At 41.6% G+C, this 23415-nt stretch overlaps 12 protein-coding genes across 12 annotated transcripts; 5 read left to right on the plus strand and 7 right to left on the minus strand.

Moving 5' to 3' along the window:
- Positions 1-937: 937 nt before the first annotated feature.
- Positions 938-4870, minus strand: SAC3 (Sac3p; the record flags this gene model as incomplete). The annotated part of the gene is made up of 1 exon (XM_037290315.1): positions 938-4870. One exon carries the CDS (start codon positions 4868-4870, stop codon positions 938-940), a length of 3933 nt encoding a protein of 1310 aa, XP_037146210.1.
- A 221-nt stretch (positions 4871-5091) lies between these two features.
- Positions 5092-6111, minus strand: RKM5 (S-adenosylmethionine-dependent methyltransferase; the record flags this gene model as incomplete). The annotated part of the gene is made up of 1 exon (XM_037290316.1): positions 5092-6111. One exon carries the CDS (start codon positions 6109-6111, stop codon positions 5092-5094), a length of 1020 nt encoding a protein of 339 aa, XP_037146211.1.
- A 146-nt stretch (positions 6112-6257) lies between these two features.
- HOM2 (aspartate-semialdehyde dehydrogenase) lies at positions 6258-7340 on the minus strand (the record flags this gene model as incomplete). Its single annotated transcript, XM_037290317.1, has 1 exon — positions 6258-7340. The coding sequence occupies one exon, from the start codon at positions 7338-7340 to the stop codon at positions 6258-6260; it is 1083 nt and encodes a 360-aa protein (XP_037146212.1).
- Positions 7341-7594: 254 nt separating this feature from the next.
- Positions 7595-7960, minus strand: RPA14 (DNA-directed RNA polymerase I subunit RPA14; the record flags this gene model as incomplete). The annotated part of the gene is made up of 1 exon (XM_037290318.1): positions 7595-7960. The coding sequence occupies one exon, from the start codon at positions 7958-7960 to the stop codon at positions 7595-7597; it is 366 nt and encodes a 121-aa protein (XP_037146213.1).
- A 39-nt stretch (positions 7961-7999) lies between these two features.
- On the plus strand, positions 8000-8488 carry HG535_0G03720 (uncharacterized protein; the record flags this gene model as incomplete). Its single annotated transcript, XM_037290319.1, has 1 exon — positions 8000-8488. The coding sequence occupies one exon, from the start codon at positions 8000-8002 to the stop codon at positions 8486-8488; it is 489 nt and encodes a 162-aa protein (XP_037146214.1).
- Positions 8489-9198: 710 nt separating this feature from the next.
- Positions 9199-9687, plus strand: CPR1 (peptidylprolyl isomerase CPR1; the record flags this gene model as incomplete). The annotated part of the gene is made up of 1 exon (XM_037290320.1): positions 9199-9687. One exon carries the CDS (start codon positions 9199-9201, stop codon positions 9685-9687), a length of 489 nt encoding a protein of 162 aa, XP_037146215.1.
- Positions 9688-10004: 317 nt separating this feature from the next.
- Positions 10005-11183, plus strand: ENT5 (Ent5p; the record flags this gene model as incomplete). The annotated part of the gene is made up of 1 exon (XM_037290321.1): positions 10005-11183. One exon carries the CDS (start codon positions 10005-10007, stop codon positions 11181-11183), a length of 1179 nt encoding a protein of 392 aa, XP_037146216.1.
- A 72-nt stretch (positions 11184-11255) lies between these two features.
- Positions 11256-12038, minus strand: GIR2 (Gir2p; the record flags this gene model as incomplete). The annotated part of the gene is made up of 1 exon (XM_037290322.1): positions 11256-12038. The coding sequence occupies one exon, from the start codon at positions 12036-12038 to the stop codon at positions 11256-11258; it is 783 nt and encodes a 260-aa protein (XP_037146217.1).
- A 754-nt stretch (positions 12039-12792) lies between these two features.
- CTH1 (putative mRNA-binding protein CTH1) lies at positions 12793-13818 on the plus strand (the record flags this gene model as incomplete). The annotated part of the gene is made up of 1 exon (XM_037290323.1): positions 12793-13818. The coding sequence occupies one exon, from the start codon at positions 12793-12795 to the stop codon at positions 13816-13818; it is 1026 nt and encodes a 341-aa protein (XP_037146218.1).
- Positions 13819-13938: 120 nt separating this feature from the next.
- On the minus strand, positions 13939-19323 carry NUM1 (Num1p; the record flags this gene model as incomplete). The annotated part of the gene is made up of 1 exon (XM_037290324.1): positions 13939-19323. The coding sequence occupies one exon, from the start codon at positions 19321-19323 to the stop codon at positions 13939-13941; it is 5385 nt and encodes a 1794-aa protein (XP_037146219.1).
- A 251-nt stretch (positions 19324-19574) lies between these two features.
- SLX4 (Slx4p) lies at positions 19575-21362 on the minus strand (the record flags this gene model as incomplete). Its single annotated transcript, XM_037290325.1, has 1 exon — positions 19575-21362. The coding sequence occupies one exon, from the start codon at positions 21360-21362 to the stop codon at positions 19575-19577; it is 1788 nt and encodes a 595-aa protein (XP_037146220.1).
- Positions 21363-22043: 681 nt separating this feature from the next.
- On the plus strand, positions 22044-23408 carry KGD2 (dihydrolipoyl transsuccinylase; the record flags this gene model as incomplete). The annotated part of the gene is made up of 1 exon (XM_037290326.1): positions 22044-23408. The coding sequence occupies one exon, from the start codon at positions 22044-22046 to the stop codon at positions 23406-23408; it is 1365 nt and encodes a 454-aa protein (XP_037146221.1).
- Between the last annotated feature and the right edge of the window lie 7 nt (positions 23409-23415).

Consider the following 23415-nt stretch of genomic DNA (forward strand, 5'->3'; position numbering starts at 1 on the left):
TTTTGATTGGTAAATCATGAAGATTACAGTTCAGATAGAGATCAGAAAACAAAGGAAATCCATTCAATCTCTTCTCACATTTAAGAAAGGGTCCTTCTCACTTCCTTTTTGCGACAGAAAAACAGAACACAGGGTAACACCATAAACGAGGCGCAGGGTTACCAAGACTGGCCGGGTGTCCGGCTTTCTGACCTCCAAAAATCTCCTGTGTCCGGGTCACCGCACTGCTTGATGCATGGGTCTACGAGATTTCTAAAATGTTTCTCAAACGTTTCCTGAGCCAATTTCGTTTTTATGACCACTTTGGAAAAAGCTCCCTCGTGAAATGATCATTTTCCTAAGCCTTTCGGTACCGTGGTGAACGGCTTTTCTGGTGTTAGCCAGTTCGCTTGTGTGCTTGTGACTGGCTCTTCTCCGGTTAACCAGTTCTATGTGTATAGTACTAAAATTAAAGCACATTGAGATCTGCAAGCAACGTAGGGCATGAGATAAGATTCAGATCTTCTTGTGCGTTCAGTGCGTACATCGTATTGTGCTACTCTACTCTTCTTGGTTGGGTTTTGCAGTTGAACAGATAGACGCATGCCTGCTTCGATGTCAGCACATCGGTGCTCATTTGTATCGCACGCACGGACAAAGGGTGCATGCAGGTCTCTAGCAAATGCGATTCCTGATAACTAGCAGTCTTGAACTAGAATGTATAGCCATCCCTGCTCAACGGTCGTCGTCTCAAGTGTCTACACCGCGACTATATCGTTGCAACTCACTAGGTAAACTGTTGATAAGGACTGGGTGTTTCTTAGTCCGGGTAACTGCTACCAAGAAAATAAAAATAGTAATATACAGTTTTCTATATGCTTTCTGGTCAAATAAATCCTTTGACTTGATAGAGTCTTTAAGACTTGGAATCTTTCACTTCATATATGTGTAGCCCTTTTCATTTGTTGTGGACTTTTCTTTTCACAGACTCAATCAAATCTTTCAATTCCAGAACGTCTTCACTTATGCTGTCGTCCTGTGCGGCCTCAGATATGTTACTTGGCCGACTGGTTACATTAGTGTTGGAATTGAGCGGTGTTTGGTATAAATCAGGCTCGTGTATTACCGTTGGGTGCTCGAAGGAGGAATTGGAGATCTGCGAGTAGTCTGTAGCAGAATTTAACATGCAACCAGTGCTTATGGGCACGACTGGCAGATTGGTGCTATGACTGGGGGTTCCGCCTGCTAGAACACCGTGGTAACTAGGTACCCTTGGTGCTCTGCGCATCTTTGTCGCTAAATGGGAAGGTATGGCAGGCGAGGATGATGATAGCGATCTGATTGCAAGGGGCGTCTTGAATTTATAGTCTTTTCGCTTGGATAAGAGAACTGGTAACTTCTTTTTCTCATTCTTCGGGGAAGCATCGATGTGCGACTTTAGATGAGCATACGTGTTACGCTGATCTTCCTCCTCCTTGTATTTTCTTTGCTCTGATTCCAACATATGCCGCATTTTTTCGTCGATGGCCTGCGTGGTTCTTGGTTGGTGACGTGATTTAACCGTTGAATTTGTTTGTCGTAAGCTTGCATGATATTTTCCTCTTTCTGTTAGCTTATAACGGAATCGATTCGCAACTTGCTTAAGGACCCTTTCTAATTCTGCGTGAGGTGAATTGCCACTAATTGCAACGATATTTATATCCTCCAAGATGCCGCAGAAACTCTTGGAAATGCGATTCAATTTCAAACACCTAAAAATTGTGGCATCCGATAAAGGTGTCTCTGTTGATTCCCAGTAAAGAATAAGTATACTAAAGTTAACATTGGTATTTAAAGAAATACCAGTTGCTAGTTTGATCAATTCTTCGCCATCTTGTTGTAATTTCATCTCCAGATCGAAAATATTTGAATCAGTAACACCGGTATTGAAAACCAGCAGTTGCAAATTTGCGAAAGATGCTGGATTGTAGGTCGAATCAATACAGTGTATACTCAACTTTAAAACTTCGTCTTGCAAAATGGTTTCCTTTGAAGGATCTGATTTCCCAAATTTACTCATCGCCCAATTGTTTGGAATTGAAGTCCAACTCGTTCCGTAGATGAAGATAGATAGCGTTACCTGATGCTTTAGGGATTTACATTTATCGCGCAAAGGTTCAAAATATATACTTTTTGTGTCCATGGGTTCCCAAACCTCAAGACGTTTCTCAGTCTGTTTCGAAAAAATATTAGCTTCATCAAAAACTGGCGAAAATGTTATGTCTTTCCCTAAAGAATGTGGAAGAACGAACGAGGAAGCCCCGTTGTTACAAGGAGTTGAAAAGATTTTTGACTTTTTGAGTAAAGGTACACCAAGCTGTCGTCCAGCATTTTGAAATTCAGCCTTCCTCTTATTCTCAGTGTCTCTCTCTTCCTTTCGCGTTTTATAGCACATTTTCCATTTGTTAAACCCCCGTGATTTCAACTTCCTCTCCCGAAAGACTTCCGCTCTCGATCCAAGGTAAATATTGTAAATTTTCTCGTGTAAGAAAGCGTAATACAATTCTCCAGTCAGCTTATTAATATTCCGCTTTTCGATAATTTTTTTCTGCATTGCATCATTGGCTATTGTTGTCATCATATCTTGAACAACCTTTTTGATAATTTCATTGGATATATCACGAGCGGCTTGATTTTTTAATTGAATCGTCTCAGCTTCAATTTCAAGATTCTTCGCTTTCTTTCTTTCTACTGCTTTTGGCACCAATTGGAGTCTGTTTTTTGTACCATCTTCTAAAAGTGATCTTTCCTTTATGTTTTCCTTTGCAGCAAGTTTAGCATTACCGTCGGGCAGTAAATTTATATCTCCTTGATTTGAATTGTTAGTTCTTGCAGCGCCAGGAAGGATATTATTAGATGAAAATTCATTTTTAAACCCCCTCCTTGGTATAATTGTAGGAGAAGATGAACTAAGATCGAACTGTGGTTGCTGTGTTCCCAAAACCTTTTCTGTTGCGACACCTTGTTTCGTTAAAGAGGGCATCACGAAATTATTTTGCTCTGTAGAAATGTAATTAATCTTTCGTGTGTTTGCTTCGTTTTCAAGTCCCGTTTCCCTCTCTCTATTGGCTTCACCTACTTCGACCTCCTCTTCCTGTTCTTCCTCCTCATTACCATCTTCTTCTTGTTCCATTTCATCAATTTGGTGTCCAGCGTGATTTGTGCTCCCGATGTTGTTGTTTGGTATTGTATAAACAGTCGGTTTTCCAGAATTAATAAGTTCAGGAAATGAAGTACCAAGGAGCAGATCATCGACGCATTTAAGTGAAGCTTGCTTAAGTGGTTGACTTTCGTTCAACTTGTGGGAATGATGTGTTAATGTTTTCAATTCTACACCCTCATCAGTAATATCAATAGAATAATATTTGCAAAAATCTTCAAGTTCCTCCTTACTGTTAAATAGAAACGTTTCTATCAAATGATCGCATGGAATTGGTTTATGCCTTTTGTTTATTGATAGCGATAGAGCTTTGAAGGCATAAAATCTTACCTCATTGACATAAAGCTCCAAAAAGGACCCCATTAAGAATGGAACTCGTCCAGAGTTCAAAACTTGAAAAAAAGCGTTGTAAAAATTAAGGCAATTTTCAGTTCTTATAAATCCTCTCTTGTGAAAGCTCGAATTTGAAACATATCTTCTGAAACAAAGAGCAAGCTGAACAAGGTCATTTTGAAAAATATGAATTGGCAGTTCCTGAATATTCTTGTCATATTCTGGGTCTCTGATTTTGCTCAGAAGTGCGTACGCTCTAAATTCTGCCTCATTGGGGCAGTTTCCACCATTTGCTCTGACTTCATCATATATTTCTGATAAAGTAATTAATGATTTGTGCAATTGTTCTAATTCCTGCTGTAATGAAAATTCATTTTTTGATTTTCCCATAACATGAATAATCAAGAGATGTATGCGAACAATTTTTTCATTACACTCAATAGCTTCGGGTCCAGAATAGTTTTGATATGTAAAATCTTGTCGTATGGAACGCATCCTGTCCCATATGAAACCTTCACTGTCAGGCAACGTAACTAAAAGATTATCGATGATATAATCAAGTGTAAGTGACAATATATGAGGTGGTCTGACATCCGATGGCAATGGAGGTGCTGCTGCGGCTGCTGGACGAGCAAACACTTTCAAAGCCTTGGATCTTGAGGCTTTCTTCCCACTGGGATCATCCTTTTCGTAAGAGTACACAGTATATTCAACATTTCTTCTAGCTCTTTCAAATATGGGACACATATCCAGACAGGTACCTTGAAAACTAATTGCCTCTGTCAAATCCTTGGCTGAATCTGCCTTGTCTACCAAGCCTTTATTTTCCATGATTTTTCTTTCCACATCTCTCATTTTCTTCAGCGTTTCGTATAAATCTGTTACATCTTCAATAGAATTTTCCAGCTTTAGCATTTTATCTTGATTTGCTCTGTCCCATGAATCAGGTTGAAACTTTTTTTGTTTCAACTGAGCTTGTTGACCGATTAAAAATCGTGGCATGGGACGTAACTTGTGTTCTACATGACTAAACCCTAATCTCTCGGGTTCCGAGATCAATGCTCCTATATCTGCATCGCTTGATTGAGGGATACGAAGTTTCATGTACTTATTACTCATTGGTTTATGTTTGATAGTTCTTTCGGGCTCATGAGTTATAGGTTTATTCGAGGGCTTTTTTTTTGATTGCTTTTGAGATGCACTATCACGGTTACCAAAATGTGGCAATCCTGTCCTCTTTGCCTTCGAGGATACATCTGTAGTCCCACTGTTTATCGATGAGAAACCTCCATGGTCATTATTCCCTCCAAAAAAATTGAATGGGGAAGAAGGTATAGTGGTGCCGAAAGAAATATTCATAGAATAAGCGTATGAACTCCTAATAACGCCCTCTAATCCTTGAGTCAACCGTCGGCTGATATAGCTGCTGGTCTTTGCAGCTACCACTATTACACAATGGTAAGTAGCCTTTTACTTTCACTTTTCAGTACTTTACCGCGCGCTACCTGCCTCCTCGCACAAAATGGCAAAACTGTGATAACCTTGAAAACGTAAACAAATTGAAATATATGCAAACTCTTCTATAGATAATATAAGCTAAACCTTGTACATTTCAATGTTGAATCAGATACATGATAAACTGGAAGTTCATATTCAATGATTGCCTTTTCTAGGAATTCCGTCAAGACACATTCAGATCTTAAATGAATGCCGATGAGAGCATGTACCTCCATATCGTGGCCTTGGAAATATTCCATCAACTGGCTTAGTGTGTTCAAGAATGGGTTAATAAGATATTCGTTATATATCACATCCATTGCGATTATGTGAATTCTCTTAGCAGTAGTCAAAGTATCTAACAGAATACCACTGGATTTCAATTTGAAATTTTCCCAATCTAGTAGCATTATCTCTAGTTTAACTTTAGGACTAGTAGATTCTAATTCGTCATCATGAAGGCCTAATGATTTTGAAATGCACTTCCGTTTGTTCAGTTGTAATAAATTTTCCTGCAACTTGAATTTCAGCTTATTCAATATACCTTTTTGATCGGTGCAGACAAATGTATCGACGTAGTTACTAAGAACAATTGGTAACATGCCTGATACCCCTGTTCCTAACTCCAAGACGCACATCGAATCGCCAGAGTTTGGTTTGGACAGCAGCGGTGAAATATTCAAACATTGACGTTTGGGGTCATTTAAGATCTCCACATCACCACCACTCCTCAGTGGTTCTGCGTTTTTGTCATAAAGAAGCCATTTGAGGAAAAATGGTGTTGTGGACCAAAGCACATAGCCTGTAGTAGAATTTGAATTATCTCTTGATGAGAAAAGGCTTGTTATAGACTGTTCTATAACGAAATTATACCTATCACTGGGTACTTGACGAGGCTTATTTTTTCTCTTCTTCAGTTTTTTCACCGCTGCAGGAGGTTCGATGTCTATTTCCAATAGATGTTCGTTCTTATTGAAAGTACCCAGATCTTGTTTTAGATCATCAGAATGTGACCCCAGATCAATATAACGTTCTAAGATGTGCTCATGGATAGTTTCTTCGTTTATATATTGCAAATGAAATACCATTGAAGACTTCCTCATTCTGTCTTTTTTCTTTACAAATTTTTTTGATATCAATCTACATTTTAAACTACAAATTATTAACTTGCTGGAAGAACATTTGTTAATCAGGCGAAATGTTTAGAGGGATGAGAATTAAAGAGTCTAATTAATTATAAAAGATCTATTCAAATCAATTTTTTAGCCAATAAGATTTCGGCAATCAAAATACCAGCACCAGCGGCACCAATAACTGTGTTATGAGATAAGACGACCATTTTGAAATCTAAAACAGGGTCTTCTCTGACTCTACCAACGGAGACACCGAAACCAGCATCTCTGTTCCTGTCAAGCCTTGGTTGAGGTCTATCATTTTGTTCAAGAACATGAATTGTTTGCTTTGGAGCAGAATGACAGCCCAATTTGTAAGCATCACAAACGTAGGTTTTCAAACAATCTTTAACTTGCTCCACGGAAGGTGCTGGTCTATTTTTAAATCTCAACGAGATACATTCGGTGTGACCGTCAGAAACGGCGACTCTGTTGCACTGAGCGGAAACCTTGATCTCTTCTGATGACAAAGCACGAATCTCCTTCTTGTCAGACGACAAATGACCTAAAATCTTTGTTGTTTCCCATTCAATCTTATCCTCTTCGCCACCAATGTAGGGAACAATGTTGTCAAGGACATCGATGCCTGGAATACCAGGTGAGAAACCTGCACCAGAGATAGCTTGTAGGGTAGTGGTAGTCAATGCATCAATTGGGCCGAACTTTTCAACCAATGGCTTCAAAGGTGCGACCAAACCTGCTGTTGAACAGTTTGAAATACAAACGATGAAACCTGACTTTTTACCATCTGCTTTTCTTGCTTCAATCATGTCCAAGTGTTCTGGGTTGACAATTGGGACGACCAATGGCACCTCTTGTGCTCTTCTATAATTTTTAGCGTTTGAGACGACCGCCAACCCAGCTTCAACGAATTCCTTTTCGATTGGTCCGGCGTAGTCAGCATCAAGCCCGGAGAAGACAATGTCACACTCTTTGAAAGCATCAGACTTACACTCGCTGACAACGATATTTTCGGCAAACTCAGGCAGCAAGTCGGTTTGCTTCCAGACGACCGCATCTATGTACTTTTTGCCTGCAGATCTCGAAGATGCACCTAGAACTTTCAGTTCGAAGTCAGGATGGTCAGCCAGCAGCAAAATAAAACGTTGACCCACTGCACCAGTGGCCCCAAGGACACCTGCGATTTTTCTTGCACACATTTCCACACTCGATTGATATGATAAGCCGAACGAAGTATGTTCCAATTGTAGACTGCCATCGTGCAATTATCCCATTTTCTTGATTCTCACATATTATCTTGATTTTTCAGAGACCACCGCTCTGCGTGAGTCAACATGAGCTGCACGGGAAAAGAAAGTGAAAAAAACGAAAAAATGAACGAGCCGGGTAAACACACTTGTCAAACGCATACGTAGTACACACTATAATATAATATACATGGTCGTTGTGCCGCTTATTCCTCGAAAGTTTTCTTTGTGCCTCCGGTGGCACTTTTGGTGACCGAGCCGGTCCCGTTGGCCTCGTCCGCCGACGACCCCTCTGTCGCAGCTGCCGCTGTGACGGTGACTGGTGCTTCGGCCAGTATCGTGGGTGGCAGCCCTTTGAAGTCCCTGTGCATTCTCTTGAGCTGTGACAGCGCAGCGCTGAGATTGACGTCTACATCTGTTGCATCCGGACCGTCTTTACTCGCGATGAACTCGTCTAGAAATAGCAAGACCTCATCCTTGGAGGCATGCTGTGGCTGCTGTAGAGCATGCACTACGACAGGAGTATTCAACGTGGTGGCAGCCACGAACCCGGGTCTCTTGCTTTTCAACATCCTGCTCTGTTCGCGATGCGATGAGTCGAGTGGATTGCAATGCCCATTGCAGAGAGCTCGTTTTCATATTTTTCCGTCTCATCTGAAAGCAGTGTCCGAATCGACTGTCCGAATCGACTGTCCGGACTGCTTGTCCAACTGTCCGACTCCACTGTCCGGTGTCCGGCGCGCCCAGGTTCCGCGACACACCGCGACCCCGCCATCTGCTCGTGCCACGCTGCAGCCGTCAAGGCTCGCCAGAACGAACCCTCGCTCGCAGCTGCCTCACTACTACTCGACGTCCTCGAGGATCTCGCCTCCTCTCTCCCCTCGAGGTCCCCGGACCTTTTACGAGAAACAGAAGCTCAGCGGCTAAATCTCCCGATACCCACCGGGAGACTCCCAACGCGGCAGCCCGTGCTCTCGCCCTCTAGAGATCTCACCCGTCACCGAGAGTCCTGCGACCGCTGCACTACGCTACACTATGCAACTTCGGCGGCTACCGCCTCCGTGATAACACGACTCACTGCTACAACACACGTCCCGTGACGAAAACTCCACATGTCCTTTCTGCTGGGGGCATGTGCCACAGGCAGTTCAACAGCTGGCAAGAGGCCTTGAACGCATCACCGTCTACGAGTCTGATTCCCGCTGGCCTACAGCTTCACAGCTTCCTCTATTTGCCTTGCCAGCAATCACAGGGGGGCGAAGCACGCAACGTGGCAGCGCAAAGGGGCGCACAGCGAAAATCCACATCCGTGTAGCATGCTGTTGCTATAATAGAAAATGGAAAGAACGTTCCAGAACAATTATGTGTGTGCCGTGGACCGTGACGTGGACTGTGACGTGCTACAATGCGCTGTGACGCGACCCATTTGGGCTGTTTTCAGGGGTGTTTTCATGCGATTCGCAGGCCTGCATGTTAGGTTTCCCTTTCGGGGTCTGGTTCCGGTTTGCGGGCTGGTGGTTTCTGGGCTCAGGGTGGTCTGTGTGGTGGGCGCCCGGTAGGCTGCCGGGTCTCATTACGTCTTTCGTCCTGGGCAGGAACGTCCAGCTAGCAGCGGTGGTAGCCGGCCTCCAGAAGGGATGTGCTTGCAAGGAAGAACCCATGAAGGGCGATTACACGGGTCATACAGTCTGGCGACGAGCGGGAAAAGTATAAAAGAGAGGGCGTTTTGGTAGGTCCAGGGAGCAGCGTGAATGCCGGTGGAAGCGAGTGGCCGTAGCACAGAATATCTATAACTAGCACAAGTCAAGCGATGTCAAAGGTCTTTTTCGATGTTGAAGCCGATGGTCAACCATTAGGCCGTATCTCTTTCCAATTGTACAACGATGTTGTTCCTAAGACAGCAGAGAACTTCAGAGCTCTGTGCACCGGCGAAAAGGGATTCGGCTACGCCGGATCCCCTTTCCACCGTGTGATTCCAGATTTCATGCTGCAAGGTGGTGATTTCACCAACGGTAACGGTACCGGTGGTAAGTCCATCTACGGAGGTAAGTTCCCGGACGAGAACTTCGTCAAAAAGCACGAGAGACCAGGTTTGTTGTCCATGGCCAACGCGGGCCCAAACACCAACGGGTCGCAATTCTTCATCACCACCGTCCCATGCCCATGGTTGGACGGCAAACACGTTGTGTTCGGTGAAGTCATTGACGGTTTCGACATTGTCAAGAAGATTGAAACTCTAGGTTCTCCATCTGGTGCCACCAGAACGAAGCTTATCGTCTCCAAGTCTGGTGAATTGTAAGCAGGTCGATGAAGTGCGAGGCAATGCAGGGCTGCATAGCCTTTAGCCTAGTTAACGATTACTATCTAGATTATTTACGTATTCTAACCTCTTTTGACATGTGACTTCGCGGTTTCGACTTGAAATTTCATTCCCGGCGTGGTGATCGGTTACCCGGATACACGCTTTTCCCGCATCTGTTAACCGTGAACAAGCTAGACAAACAGAAAAAAAAATGGGTGGCTATTGATAGAGATGTTGGCAGTGCTCAGCTGGAGCACCGGGATCATATTGCTCACGCCACACAGCATTCAATATAGCGGGTATTCGTTCAGGCCATGGACTCCTTATCTAAGAAGATTCAAAATTTGGGTATCCACGATATTCGCAATGCGGCAAGATTTGCTCAGAATATGATTATTCAGTATGATCCTTATCAGGTCGATATTCGTCGTGCTACAAATACAGATTCTTGGGGCCCAACTCCTAAGCATTTGGAAAAGGTTTTGAGAAACAGATATCAAGTGCCACTCTATTTGATGACAGAGTACACATTGAAACGTTTGGTAGATCACATTGCGACAAGACCGAAAAATTTATATGAAAAGGCCAGAAAGGATTATGTAAATTATGGATCAGAATGGAGGGTTGTGTTTAAATGTTTGGTAGTTGTGGAGTATCTACTGCTCAACGTTGGTGACGGCGATGAGTTGAACCAGGTTAGAAGTTGTTTGACCACACATAAGCACATTATCACTAGAGAAGCAATGGAATATAGAGTTGCGTTTTCCAATGACGGTAAGATGGAAGTCCACGAACGGGGTATAAAAAAAAAATGTGAAAACATACTACAATTGTTGGAAGATTCTCAATATTTGAAAAAGGAAAGAAATAAAAACGGTAAGAATCATTTAAAGATTCGATCACAAGGTATTTCATCATTGTACAATGCCAATCCCGTCAGCGGAACCGATGACGTGAGTGAACTTGTCGATGGTGAGGACGATGATGAGGATATTGTCGTTGGTAATAACAATGCAGAAACAGGTTCTGCTGCACAGAGAAATCGTAGGCGTTCAACAATTGAGGAACAAAGAAGACAGAGAAGAGAGATTTTAAGGGAAAAAATTAAGAGCACTGAGCAGGAAAGAAAAAGACAACTGAATAATCAGCAAAACATTCCAGACCTCATCGATTTAGACTTCAATGAAGCGCAACCATCAGCACCGCAAAATGGAAGCGATGCGGCCATTCCTGTTTTTGGTGAGGAAGACGGCGATGATGACGATGACTTTGGCGATTTTCAAGGAGGATCGAATGGTAAAACGGTATCAACCGCCGGAACTACCACAACAACAGGAGCACATGCTCCTTTAGACAATGACTTGTTAGATTGGTCAGCTTCCCCAAACGCACAAACGTCAAATGCAACGCCAAGTGCACAATCCAATCAGGCTAATGGTCAAAAAGATGACGCATTTGCAAATTTATTCTCATATTCAAAATCACTAATATAGTTTTTGTTTACTTTGTGTAAAATCCTATCCTGGAAAAGGTAATGAAGGGGAAAAATATATGATGTTTATTAACTAAATTACAGATTTTTTTAATTTTTCGGCTGTTGTATTCACTTCACTCTCTTCTTCGTCGAACTCACCCGCCAAACCTCTTTGGAAAATCTGCTTACCAGTGAGCCTGCCATGATGCGCTTGTGTCCTTCTTTGCTCGTCCTTTTCATCTAGCTTCCACTCTTCCCTGAATTTTGATCGCCATTCCAGGTAGGACTCCCGCGTAACTTTTGTACCTTGAAATTTTTTCTGCTCTTCCCTCTCACGCTTTTGCAGCTCCAGTTCGTGCTCTCTCTTCAACTTATTGATCTCTCCGGTGTACCAACTTTCGCTCAACTCCTTGATAGACGAGATCAATGCAAAACACATCTGCGTGCCCTGCAACATTTCCTCTTCAATTTGTTCCTCAATCCGCGCTTGCAACTCTGGAATGAAATGTTCAAAACTGACTGCATCTGCAAAATTTTTCAATTTACGCTCAACCTTATTACCGTGCTCATCGTACTCCTGCTCCTCTTCTTCTCTTTCTTCGTCACTCTCGCCATCTGCATCTTCCAAGGGCTCTTCCTCTAGATGGAATTTCATTATGGGCGCTTCATCGGGATATTTCTCCGGCAGCAAAAACTCCACAATTAACAGCAACCTCTCGGTGAACTTAAAGTCTTCAACCTGCGGTTCCAGTTCACATTTGCTGGTAAATCTGATATCGGGATACTTTTTTTCAAGAATCTCCAGATCCTCCGTGTCTGGATAGATGGACTCCAGCACCTCTAGTTCCTCAGCTTGCTCAGTCTTATAGTCCATTGCCCACCTTGATGTGCTAGTGTGCCCTATGCTTATAACCTATTTCTACCATTTACTGTTTCTCAATGACTACCTGCATTTTTGTTATTTTTCAAGCATAGATGACCTATGCGTGCTAGATTTCAAATTCCAGTAGCGGAATTCAAATCAGGGCTGGCTTTTAAAGCATTTCTTGATTTGTGCCCTAACTACTTAAGTCATGTGACAGACACGTGAAGCACGTGTGATCAGAATATTATCTCGTCACCTGATATGCACGTGACTGCGCTTCACGATCATTCCTCTCTAATACCACTACCAATATTGAGTTTTCTTAACATCAAGACTACTTGACCTGTCTCCATAGCTCTTCTCCGAAAGTGACAGTATTTTATTTTGGTTCGATGCCACCATCAGGAATCGAACCGGGGCGCTTTATTCTTTTTTTTTCACGTCATACCGTTGTTGCGTGAGATTTCAAACAGCACCCACTGAAAAAAGAAAATGGGTGCAGAATCCAAGGCCAGCTGTGGATTCAAAGAATAGAACTTTTGTGTCGGATCTGCATATCAAAGGTCAAAGAGGTGCTAGCCGATTACACAAGATGGGTGAATTGTTGCTTATGCACCCTTTCAGCTTCAAGTTGTAGTCCTTTATCACTGGGCGCATATGTGTATATATATATATAAGGACTGCCTCACGTTTAAATAAACTCGGATATCCTGGTGCTGCAGGAAGAATATCACAGTTAGCTGGTCCTTCAATTAGGTGGGAAATGGATGGATTTAGTTATAGCTTTGGTAGAGCACCATCGCCCGGTGGAGATGGGGCCAATGTGGCTTATTTAGCTCGTACTCCCAGTGGAGGTAATTCCTTCACCACAAGTGCTTCAACTTGCACGTATACGTCTTCTGTCTTCTCCACGGAAGAGGACAGTTACGACTCTAGAATCAAAGAAATTGAACAGTACTACATCAAGACGCTGCTAAACGAGGACGAAAATAAGGACGATTACAGGAACCACGATTCTTTTCTGAGCGATCATTCAAAGGTGCCCGTGAGCTACTATCAACACTTGAACGATTTCAAACCAAGAGAAACCGCACAACAACAGCAGCAGTGGCAATGGCAACAGCAGCTGCAACAACAGCAACAATGGCAACAACTACAGCAGCAACAGCAACAGCAGCAGGCACAGTTACAGGCAGAGCTACAGAAGCAAAACCAACTTCAAACTACATATTCTAATGCCACTGGTGGTACAGAATCTGCAATTTCAAAGCCAAAAAATAAAAAGAATATTCTAGAGGTTGAAATCAACCACAATTTGAGACCAGTCGAAGATCCTCTTCCACTTACGACAGAGAACTTACAGAGGTTGACAATAAGCGGTTGCAACCAACAAAGATCTGTCTCCCGGGCAGATTCACAAAGCCTCTCTCAAGGATATCCTGGTATTCATAAGACAACTCAACCAGCTCAACAACCTCAATTAAACAAAGAACTGTACAAGACAGAATTATGTGAATCGTTCACGACCAAGGGAAGTTGTAGATATGGTAATAAGTGCCAATTTGCACATGGGCTTCATGAACTTAAATTCAAACCGAAATCGAACAATTATAGAACAAAGCCTTGTGTTAATTGGACAAAAAATGGGTATTGTCCATATGGTAAGCGTTGCTGCTTCAAGCATGGCAACGATGAGGATATTCAATTGCAAGCTGGGCATTCTGATAAATTTGCCAGTAGGAAAAATCTACATGCTAACGTTAAAGCATTGCAAAAAATCACGTGGTAAGGAAAAGGAAGTTCTTTGGTTATTATTAGTTAGCTTTAATTTCTATTAATCATTATTTATATTTATTTATTAAGGAATATCAAATTTGAATTATATACCTAAATCATAACTATTTTCATTTCACCCCTTGTTGACTTGCACTGACGAGCTTCTTGGCACTAGACGTTTGTACGATCTTTTAGAACTCGGTAGTCTGTTGAAACTTGAAAAGGTACTCGAGCTGAGGTTTGAAGCATTGTTGGGAAGTGGGAAAACTTTCCCGGTGTACATGTCATCGGTTGAATCGTTCGCAACTTCCTGGAGATTAGTACCTTTTGAACTCTTTTGCAGTAAGTATCGCAATGAATTAAACCAAACATTGTGCCTCCTTCTTGTTGGACACGTTATCTTTATCGTTTTATGAGCACTTGCGATTATTAAGCTCTTATGATAAAGGCCAGCCGGATATGGGTTTGAATCCGGCACACTTTCTACTCCCAATATGGTGGCACTTTTTGTTCTTTGTGAATTCGATTTACTATCCAAGATGGGATTTGTGGTAGACCAGTATAATGTTAATGTGTAGGGATGAATCCAAAAAAATCTCTCATGTCGGGATTCCATTCCAAGAAATCGGTGATATTTGAACAGATATTCTCCAATTACCGTTTGCGTCAATACAGGAATAATTGTTGAATCCTTTAGCGAAGCTATTGATGTCAAGGATATATTATCCAGAAACTCCGATCCTTCTGAGTGTTCTGGCATCAACCCACTATTGTGGGGAATATACTGTTTGCGTAAAGTACGTTTCATTGAAGTCCCCCCCGACACAGGACTCTGCGGTTGCAGAGTTTCCCAGCCATCATTGACACTCTGCGGGGATGTTTGAACTAAACCTCTTTTAGCCTCACCTTCCGTTTTAACCTCCAAACTTTCCAATCGTTGTGTTTTTGGTCTTTTTTGCTGTAAGGATCTCCTCGAATTCAATCTATCGTTCCTACTTTGCAGCAATATATGCTGCTGATCATCGCCATTGGTTTTTACAGCTGTCAATTCCTGGTAATAGCTTCTAGGAAGCAGCACAACATCCTTTAGATTTGTAGGTCTTGATAAGGCTTTGCCATTCTCACTCTTCAAAGTGCCATTTTTGAGTGCTACATCAATGAACTCCTTGAAATGCTCTTCAGTGTCAAAATTCTTAGTAGCAATATTCATGGACCCAGACTTTGAGCGAATTTGATTCAGCTCTCGGTTCTGAGTACCAGAATTCAGTTCATTAAAATCTTTACGACTAACTACAACCATTCCCTTGTCTTGTGCTTCTTTTCTCAAAAGCTCAATAGAAAGTGCCTTAGGAGTTTTCAAGTTTTTGTAATCTTGGGAGTTAATAGCCACCAAGTCATATCTTCTTGCGAAGCTAATAATCTGCTCCCTTGTCATTTGTGTATGGAATCTTAGATTATCATACTGATCTTTATCCAAAACAACCATGTTGTAATTTTCTGCTGCTTTTACAATTTGCTTTTTACTCGTTGCGGAACTTTCCTTCAAAGCATCATAATCTTTTGTTTTCAAAGGAACAAGGTCATATTGCTGAGCTCGATCAATAACTTGATCAATGGTCATATTTGAATAACTTTTAAGATCATCGTAGTGTGTTTCGTTTAGTACAACCAACCCCTGGACTTTGGCACAATTCATAATCTGTTGCTTGTCAATGTTCGAGTAGTTTTTAAGCATCTCATATTCCTCCGCACTCAAAACAACCAGAGAATGTTGCTTTGCTTGTTCTATTATTTGGTTTGCTGTTAGTGTATACGCCTCTTGGTGTCCAGTCTCACTCTTTGCAAGTATGCAAGATCCGTCCTGCGTACCCTCAACAGAAGAATCATTTGATGAATTGACCTTCTCACTCTTCTGCAACCCCATGTTCAAGGTGGATGTATCGCTCTTTACCAAAAGACTATTATTGGACTCATCATTTTCACCATTATCTCCCATATTATTCGTTTTTTCTATATTTTCCAGTTGGTCAAATCTTTCCTTCATAATCAGCACATATCCTAATTCATGTGCTCTATTTTTTATATTATCCAGTGTCATCAAGTCTCGCTCCAATTCACACTGGAAACTCTTGAATTCAACCTCAGAAAATAATTTGAAGTGCCACTCAGAAGCCTTAGCCCGAAGGCATCTTTCGTCCAAAACTGCAGAGTCATTTACATCACCAATAGTTTCAGTGGACGATATTACAGTGCCAGTTTTGAATATTCCATTTTCAACGTTTTTCCTCAGGATTGCACATTCAGAAAATTCGTCGTACTCCGCTTTAGATACCAGTAAAAACCCCAGCTTACTTGCAAGTGCTTCAATCCTCTCTTTATCAACATTGCCCAAAACATGATTGGAATTCAAAGATGGCCCTGGACTGGTTAGGGATGGACTGTCCTTCACTGTATCCCGGTTTTGTTCATCTGAAATTAAACTCAAATGGTAGCCCATGCATTCGGCGTGTTTTCGCAGGTTCTCAAGTTTCTCTGCGTCTGGAGGTGAATCTACAGATGTGCAATGGTCCAGAACTGTTCCTGATACAGACTCAGTTTCGTTCTGTGAGCTTTCCCAAGAGTTTTCAACCCCTACAAGCTCTAGACTCCCTTCTGTCCGAATGAGTTTTCCCTGTGAGACATCATTTATCTTTCCATTTGTCTCCATTGACGTAAAGTGATCCGATGAGTCTTTGTTAACAAACGTCATATCGGTACCCACGCCATTATCTATTGTCTTTACACGGCGAGGAGTTGGAGATTCTGAATCCTTGATATTTAAGGGTACAATTTGCATATCGAACCTTGCCGCCATCATTTCAAGGTCGCCGAATTCTAAGCTGTCGCCATGTGATTTCCTCTTGAGTAGCGCGCGGTATTCATCATTTGGAATGACAGTAAGGTCATATATCTTTGCGCCGTGATAAATATCACTTTTAGTCATGACACGTTCTTTTTGGTTATCTTTTAACGTTTTGTACTCGTCATTTGACAGAGTAACGAACCCAAGAATTTTGGTAGATTCAAGTATTTTTTCGGGTTTACCATTTTCATTTCGTATTACCTCCTCAAAGTATTGCTTGCTAGCTAATACCTTTGACGCATTTGACGGAGTTGTTGGTACTGACTTATCATTGATTTCTTTCAAAAGGCTATCATACTTATCGATTGAAATAACCGCTAACCCTAATTTTCCGGCTTGTTTTTCCAGGTAATGCTTGCTGGGATTGTCCAGTTTATCAATCATTGTGTGATATTCGTTTTTGTTAACCATAGAGAGGCCATTCTGCTCTGCAAACCCTTTAACGGCTTCTTCAGTTGGGTAATCCGCCTCAGACTTCAAAGTGTCGTAATTTTCCCTTGTGATAATAACTGAAGCATTTTGTGCAGCATATGCTTCAATTTTATCAATACCGGGCGGTTTTGTCAGCTCTTCGTATTTTTTGGAAGCAAGTGGCACCAAATCGAACTTAGAGCACAGCTTTAATACCTCCCTTTTATTAATTTTATTTGAGTCACCATTCAGCATTGCATGATAAGAGCTTTCCTCTAAAAGAACAAATTTTCCGTCCTCACCCATGTTTTTGAGCGCCTCCACATCATAAATACCACTCTGACATATATCCGTGATTTTAACCAAAACACAATCATACATTTTGGCCATCTTTGTCAAGTTTTCAAGACCAGAAGTACTAGCTTTTGTTTTGAGCTCTTCATATTCGTCCGATTTTATTACTGAATAGCCAATATTTGCGAGTTTCTTCTCATGAAATTCGAGGGGAGGAGTATTAATGAGGCTTTTCATTTCATCAAGTTCCGTGGATGAAAGAATTGTCAGCCCTAACTTTTCGCTATCACGCTCTAAGTCACTTTTAGAGGGAGCTGTGAATCTTCTCTGGAGTTCATGGTATTTATCCATTGGCACAACTGTGTCCTTCTTGGATTTTTCGATTATCGAAATCTTATTTGAACTTTCCTTGGGGACCATTGTCATTCCAATACGTTCTAGCGCCTTTCGTATATGTTCCATATCAGGACGCTCAATGGAAGCCTGTAGCACTTCATGAGCTGCATTGTCATAAACGAAATAGCCACTGTTTTTTAGTTTATTCTGCATCTCCGTCAACGTAAGCTCTGGTCTTTTAGACTGCTGAATGAACTCCGACATCTCTTTTTGCATTTCATTATATGCCGGACTTGAAATAACTTTATAGCCAACAGACTCTAATTTACCTATCATTGATTCATTCGACAACAAATCATCATTAACTTTTTCAGATGAATTATCGTTCGGTAGGGCCACTATAGTTCCAACCTCTAAAGCATTTAAAAATGGAAGGTCTCGGTGAATATTCTCGTCCTTGTCCGTGCCGGCTTTGAAAAATGCATCATTGTCATCGTAAGAGCTGTTATTTGTTGCATCCGTCAATTCTTGTGTCAAATGGTCTATTTCTTTTTGTGCTTCTTCCAGCTTACGTTCAAGCTGGAGATATTCAGTAGTTTCTTTAACGGATGCCCCAACATCAACGATGTTAGCTGTTTTTTTTTCATTTTCAAGCTCTGCAACATGGTTTTCCTTTAGCAGATCTAATTCATTCCTGAGGTCAGCAATTTGTCTCTTTGTATCCTGTTGTATAATATTGGTATTGATAGATTGCTCTTCGATAACAGCGTCCTTCTTATTCAGCTCATTTATATGCTCTTTTTTCAGTACATCAATTTCCTTATTGAGGTCGGTAATTTGTGTCTTTGTATTGAGAGTACCGATATTAAGAGATTGTTCTTCAATAACCGCGTCTTTTCTAGTCAGCTCTTTGATATGTTCTTCTTTCATTACATCAATCTCTTTTCTCAGGTCGGCAATTTGTGCCTTCATACCTTGCCTGAGCGTTTCGATATTGAGGGATTGATCTTTGATTACTTCAGTTTTTTCATTAAGTTTTTCTTTCAGTTTTCCTATTTCGACAGACATGTCCTTGAGTTCGAGTTCCAGGTGGCTCTTTGAGTTCTGCACTAATTCAAGTTCAGCAAGAGTTTGTGATCGTGCGTAGCTTTGTTCATCAAAGTCTTTTTTCAAATGATCATGCTCATCTTGAAGCTGCTCGCAATTTTGTCTCAAATTGTCAATGGACCTGGATTTCCCTTCAATTTCAATTTGTAATTTTCTACACTCCAACAACAAATTCTCACTTAGCCCCATTACAAAGTTCATATCTTCGCCAGAGTTTGTAGCCAGGAGACCTTGATGCGAAGAGCTCCCCGCAAATAAAGGTAAAGACGAGTTTTTGTCTCTCTTCCCTAGCAGGCCCGAAAACATCGAGTGTCGCTTATGTTCATTTTGAGTACTTTCCACACGACTAACAGCTGCTTTACCGAGTCCTCCACTATCTGGTCTATCCGATTCCTCATTTATTCGTTTGTGTATTGTTTCCAGCTCGTCTAACAAGGAATTTTTGTCGTCATTCAGCGGCTCAGACATTTGAGGGGACAAAATGATTTAATAGTACCAAATTGAAATAAATTATTCTCTTTAATTTCAAATTTGACAGAATCAAATACCGTGCTGAGGATTAATTTAACAATGAATACGAATACAACCTATATATTAGTTAGAAATTAATCGTGTAGCCACAAGTTGAAGGTATGATGCGTTTCATGCCATTATGCAAGTCCGCTATTGTTTCCGCAACATTCGCGCGTTGAGGGTAACGTTGAAAAAACCCAATACAATTAAGAGGACCTCAAACAAATTCCCTGCATATCTGCCCATTCGCGAATGATTGGTTCGTTCAAATGATCTACGAACGGATTTGCAGCTGCGAGCTGTTTTATGAGATCTTTTAAGACAATGGGCTGAAAGGTGTAAACTTTCTCATGCAGCGAAGGAGATGACTGTACCAACGTTGTTAGTAGATCATAAACTTCTTTTCTTTGTTCCTTTGTATCCGTACTAGCATCTAGAACTTGGGATGCTGCTTGCAAGGATGCAATCATCTCTGATTTAGATCTTGAGGGCTTCAGACCAATCTCCTTCAGATTTTGCCGCATTTTTGCCGCAGATTGAGACAGAATTTGAGAGTTTAGGTGGAACTCCTGACCATCCCGGGAATTTTCAGCAATGGGCTCTAAATCAATTACACAGAAGTCCTCATCATTATCTTCTGCCTCCGTATCAGGTACATTCGTCTGTGCATCTATTAAGTGCATCTCAAACAGTCTTGAAAAATATTCTTTGGCGGACGAAAGCTGAATTTTCCGCATTTTCAGTCGAATCATGTTGGCGCCCATTCTTGGCTCATCAGACCAAATTTTCGGTGAAGCTCGTATCGTAGGATTTCTAGTGGCCGGCACTTGAATAGATGTGGTTTCGTCCGATTTTAGTGGAGATATAAGACATTGCACCGCCTTAAAAGAGCTAGTTAGATCAATTATTCCTTCTGTATTAGGAGGCGGTAAAATGGGGGGAGCACCAAAGTTCGTTAAGGTGCCTTTATATGGATTTTCTGACTTTACTGGTGGCACGGGAAAACTCTCATCTGTAGTGTCCGATACAATAGAGATATGATCGTCGTCATCATATTCTTCATCTGGTTGGTTTATTGGATCTTCCGATGTCAGTTCGTTTGTCCGATGTTCGAAAGGTGACTGTGATGCTTCGTCATATTTCTGTGAACCCTGCCCATGATTTTCTTCAAGTTTTTCCCCTACAAAGTCATCACTCATCACTTGAGATAAAGACATTATCGTGGCCTGTTGACTTTCTTTCATCGGTGACCCTGAGGGTGATGACATGCACTGATCCTTATAAGAATCATCGGGCGGGAGCTGAGACGACGTCCAAAGGTCTTGCTTCGTGCCTTCTACCCCGTACAGAAAGTGATAAACCTCGCCCACCTCCTTGTATTTCGTTTGCGGAAATGTCTCCATCAGTCGCTGATATATATGGTTCCATTCCTGTGCATTATAAATATCATATTTTATCGGAGTCTTTTTTCCTCTCTTGTTATTCACCGATTTTGACAGTTGAGGAGTTTTTAGAATATCTTTAATTTTGCTGTGTTTGCCAGATAGTTTCTTTAGAAGAACTTCTGATTTTGAATGCCCTTCAATATTTGTTTGTGTTACGGATTTTGCTCCGCTCTGTACTCTTTTTTTTGTTCTTGTGCTTGTTCTAGATTTTACCGCTGGCCAGGATTTCAAGATTGATTTTGCCTGTGAAGAATCAAGATTATAGTCGAATTGTCGTAACTTGGATTTCATTATATTTTCCTGCTCCAGATCATCCAGCTGGCCCTGTACCTGAGTATTGATAAAAATCGGCACTTCCTCTTGTGATTCAGCTACTGAAGACACAGAAGATAATCCCAATGAATCGGGAATCAGGGTACCGCCGCCTACATCCATATCCAAACCCGGGTTAATATCCCCGTCATCACATTCATCGCCGCTCCCCTCGCAAACCTCTGGTTGACCCTTCCGAACAAGGTCCAAATTTCTGCGAGCCCGCTCGAGATCCATTTCCTACCAGTAGCAGTTCAGCGCTACCTAGGCATCATATAAGCAAATGAGCCGTCGGAATCGAAGGGTTCTGTTCATCAACACTTGTTTATCTTGTATTAAGTGAAGACAAACTTTCCAGTGTCCGGGTAATACGATCATATATCACATATTTAATATTACTAGCATAGAAAGCCTATGTAATCAGTTTGTGTCTCCTTTGTGACACCGATCATTGAAACCCAAGTCCCCCTACGATTGGGCAAGCGGCTATGTTATACTCATGCAGGAGTAGCTTACTGTAACACCATTCTTGAGGTTGACCTGTATATGCCAAAGCAACAACAAAAAAGCCGCTGTTCGATTCTGCTAGAGATCGTTTAATACCAATTTTTTTGGTTGGTGCGCTGTCGGTACCGAAAGATTTTCCCTCGCAAAATGAGCTTCGCTCTGATATCGAAGATACTTTTTGCCAATTTTAAGGCAAAATGAGTCTTAATAAAAGAGTCCACCGAGGTAGAATCCAAAGATCTGTGGTAGGATCAGTTGTCATACACGTTAGTCTCAGGAGTAGCGTACTTTTGTCACACGTTACATATTCTTTTCCAACTACTTTAACATAAACATTTTTGTTTATTTTGTTCCAGTGGTACAAAAATTGACCTTTAAAAGTTCTTAGATTACGTGCTTAGCTTTTAGAAAATGCTATCACTTTCAAGATCGTCCATCCGTGGGGCTACTTCAAATGCTCTGAGAGCGTCTGTTCTGTGCTCTTCAAGAAGAGCAGCTTCAAGCGCCGACTGGGTTTATGCCGGGAGTGCGAACAAGAGATATGCTTCAACCGCGCTTCTCAGAAACGAAAATGTTCATACCAAAGCTTTAACACCATCTGCTAGGATTTTTATGGGGCGCCGTTTTGAGGCAACCTCTGTCAAAGTGCCTCCGATGGCCGAATCTCTGACTGAAGGTTCTCTAAAAGATTTCACAAAAGAGGTGGGTGACTTTATCGAAGAAGACCAGTTGTTGGCTACTATCGAAACAGATAAGATCGATATTGAAGTGAATTCGCCGGTCAGTGGTACCATCAAGAAGCTTAATTTCAAGCCCGAAGATACGGTCACAGTGGGCGAAGAGTTAGCTACTATTGAACCAGGTGAACGTAGTTCATCACCGGAGAAGAAAGAGGAGCCCAAGAAAGAAGAATCAGAAACTTCCGCTCCACCACCTCCTCCGACTCCTGCACAAGAACAGAAAGAGGAGCGAGAGGAGCCAAAGAAGGAGAAACCAGCACCTAAACCAAAGAAGGAGGAACCTGCACCTAAGCCAAAACAAGATGATTCGAAGCCTCTAGCTTCATTTACGTCGTTCTCTCGTGATGAGAGCAGAGTCAAGATGAACCGTATGAGAATGAGAATTGCAGAGAGATTAAAGGAATCTCAAAATACTGCAGCATCTTTAACAACTTTTAACGAATGTGATATGTCTGCTGTTATGGAGATGAGAAAGCTATATAAAGATGAAATCATTAAGAAGAGAGGTACAAAGTTTGGTTTTATGGGTCTGTTCTCTAAAGCTTGTACTTTAGCCGCCAAGGATATCCCAGCAGTAAACGGTGCCATTGAGGGTGATCAGATCGTCTACCGTGACTATACTGATATTTCAATTGCTGTTTCTACTCCAAAAGGTTTAGTCACCCCAGTTGTTCGTAATGCCGAGTCTTTGAGTGTCCTTGAAGTTGAAGAAGAAATTGTTCGTCTGAGCACTAAGGCTCGTGATGGTAAATTAACCTTGGAAGATATGACTGGAGGTACTTTTACAATTTCAAACGGTGGTGTGTTCGGTTCTTTATATGGTACTCCAATCATTAATATGCCTCAGACAGCTGTTCTGGGTTTACATGGTATTAAAGAGAGACCTGTAACTGTCAATGGCCAGATTGTTTCGAGACCGATGATGTATTTAGCTTTGACATATGATCACAGGTTATTAGATGGTAGGGAGGCAGTCACTTTCTTGAGGACTATTAAAGAATTGATTGAGGATCCAAAGAAAATGTTGTTGTTCTAGAAAGTTT

The sequence above is a fragment of the Zygotorulaspora mrakii genome, chromosome 7 (assembly GCF_013402915.1).
Source record: "Zygotorulaspora mrakii chromosome 7, complete sequence".
NCBI classification, from domain to species: Eukaryota; Fungi; Ascomycota; class Saccharomycetes; order Saccharomycetales; family Saccharomycetaceae; genus Zygotorulaspora; species Zygotorulaspora mrakii.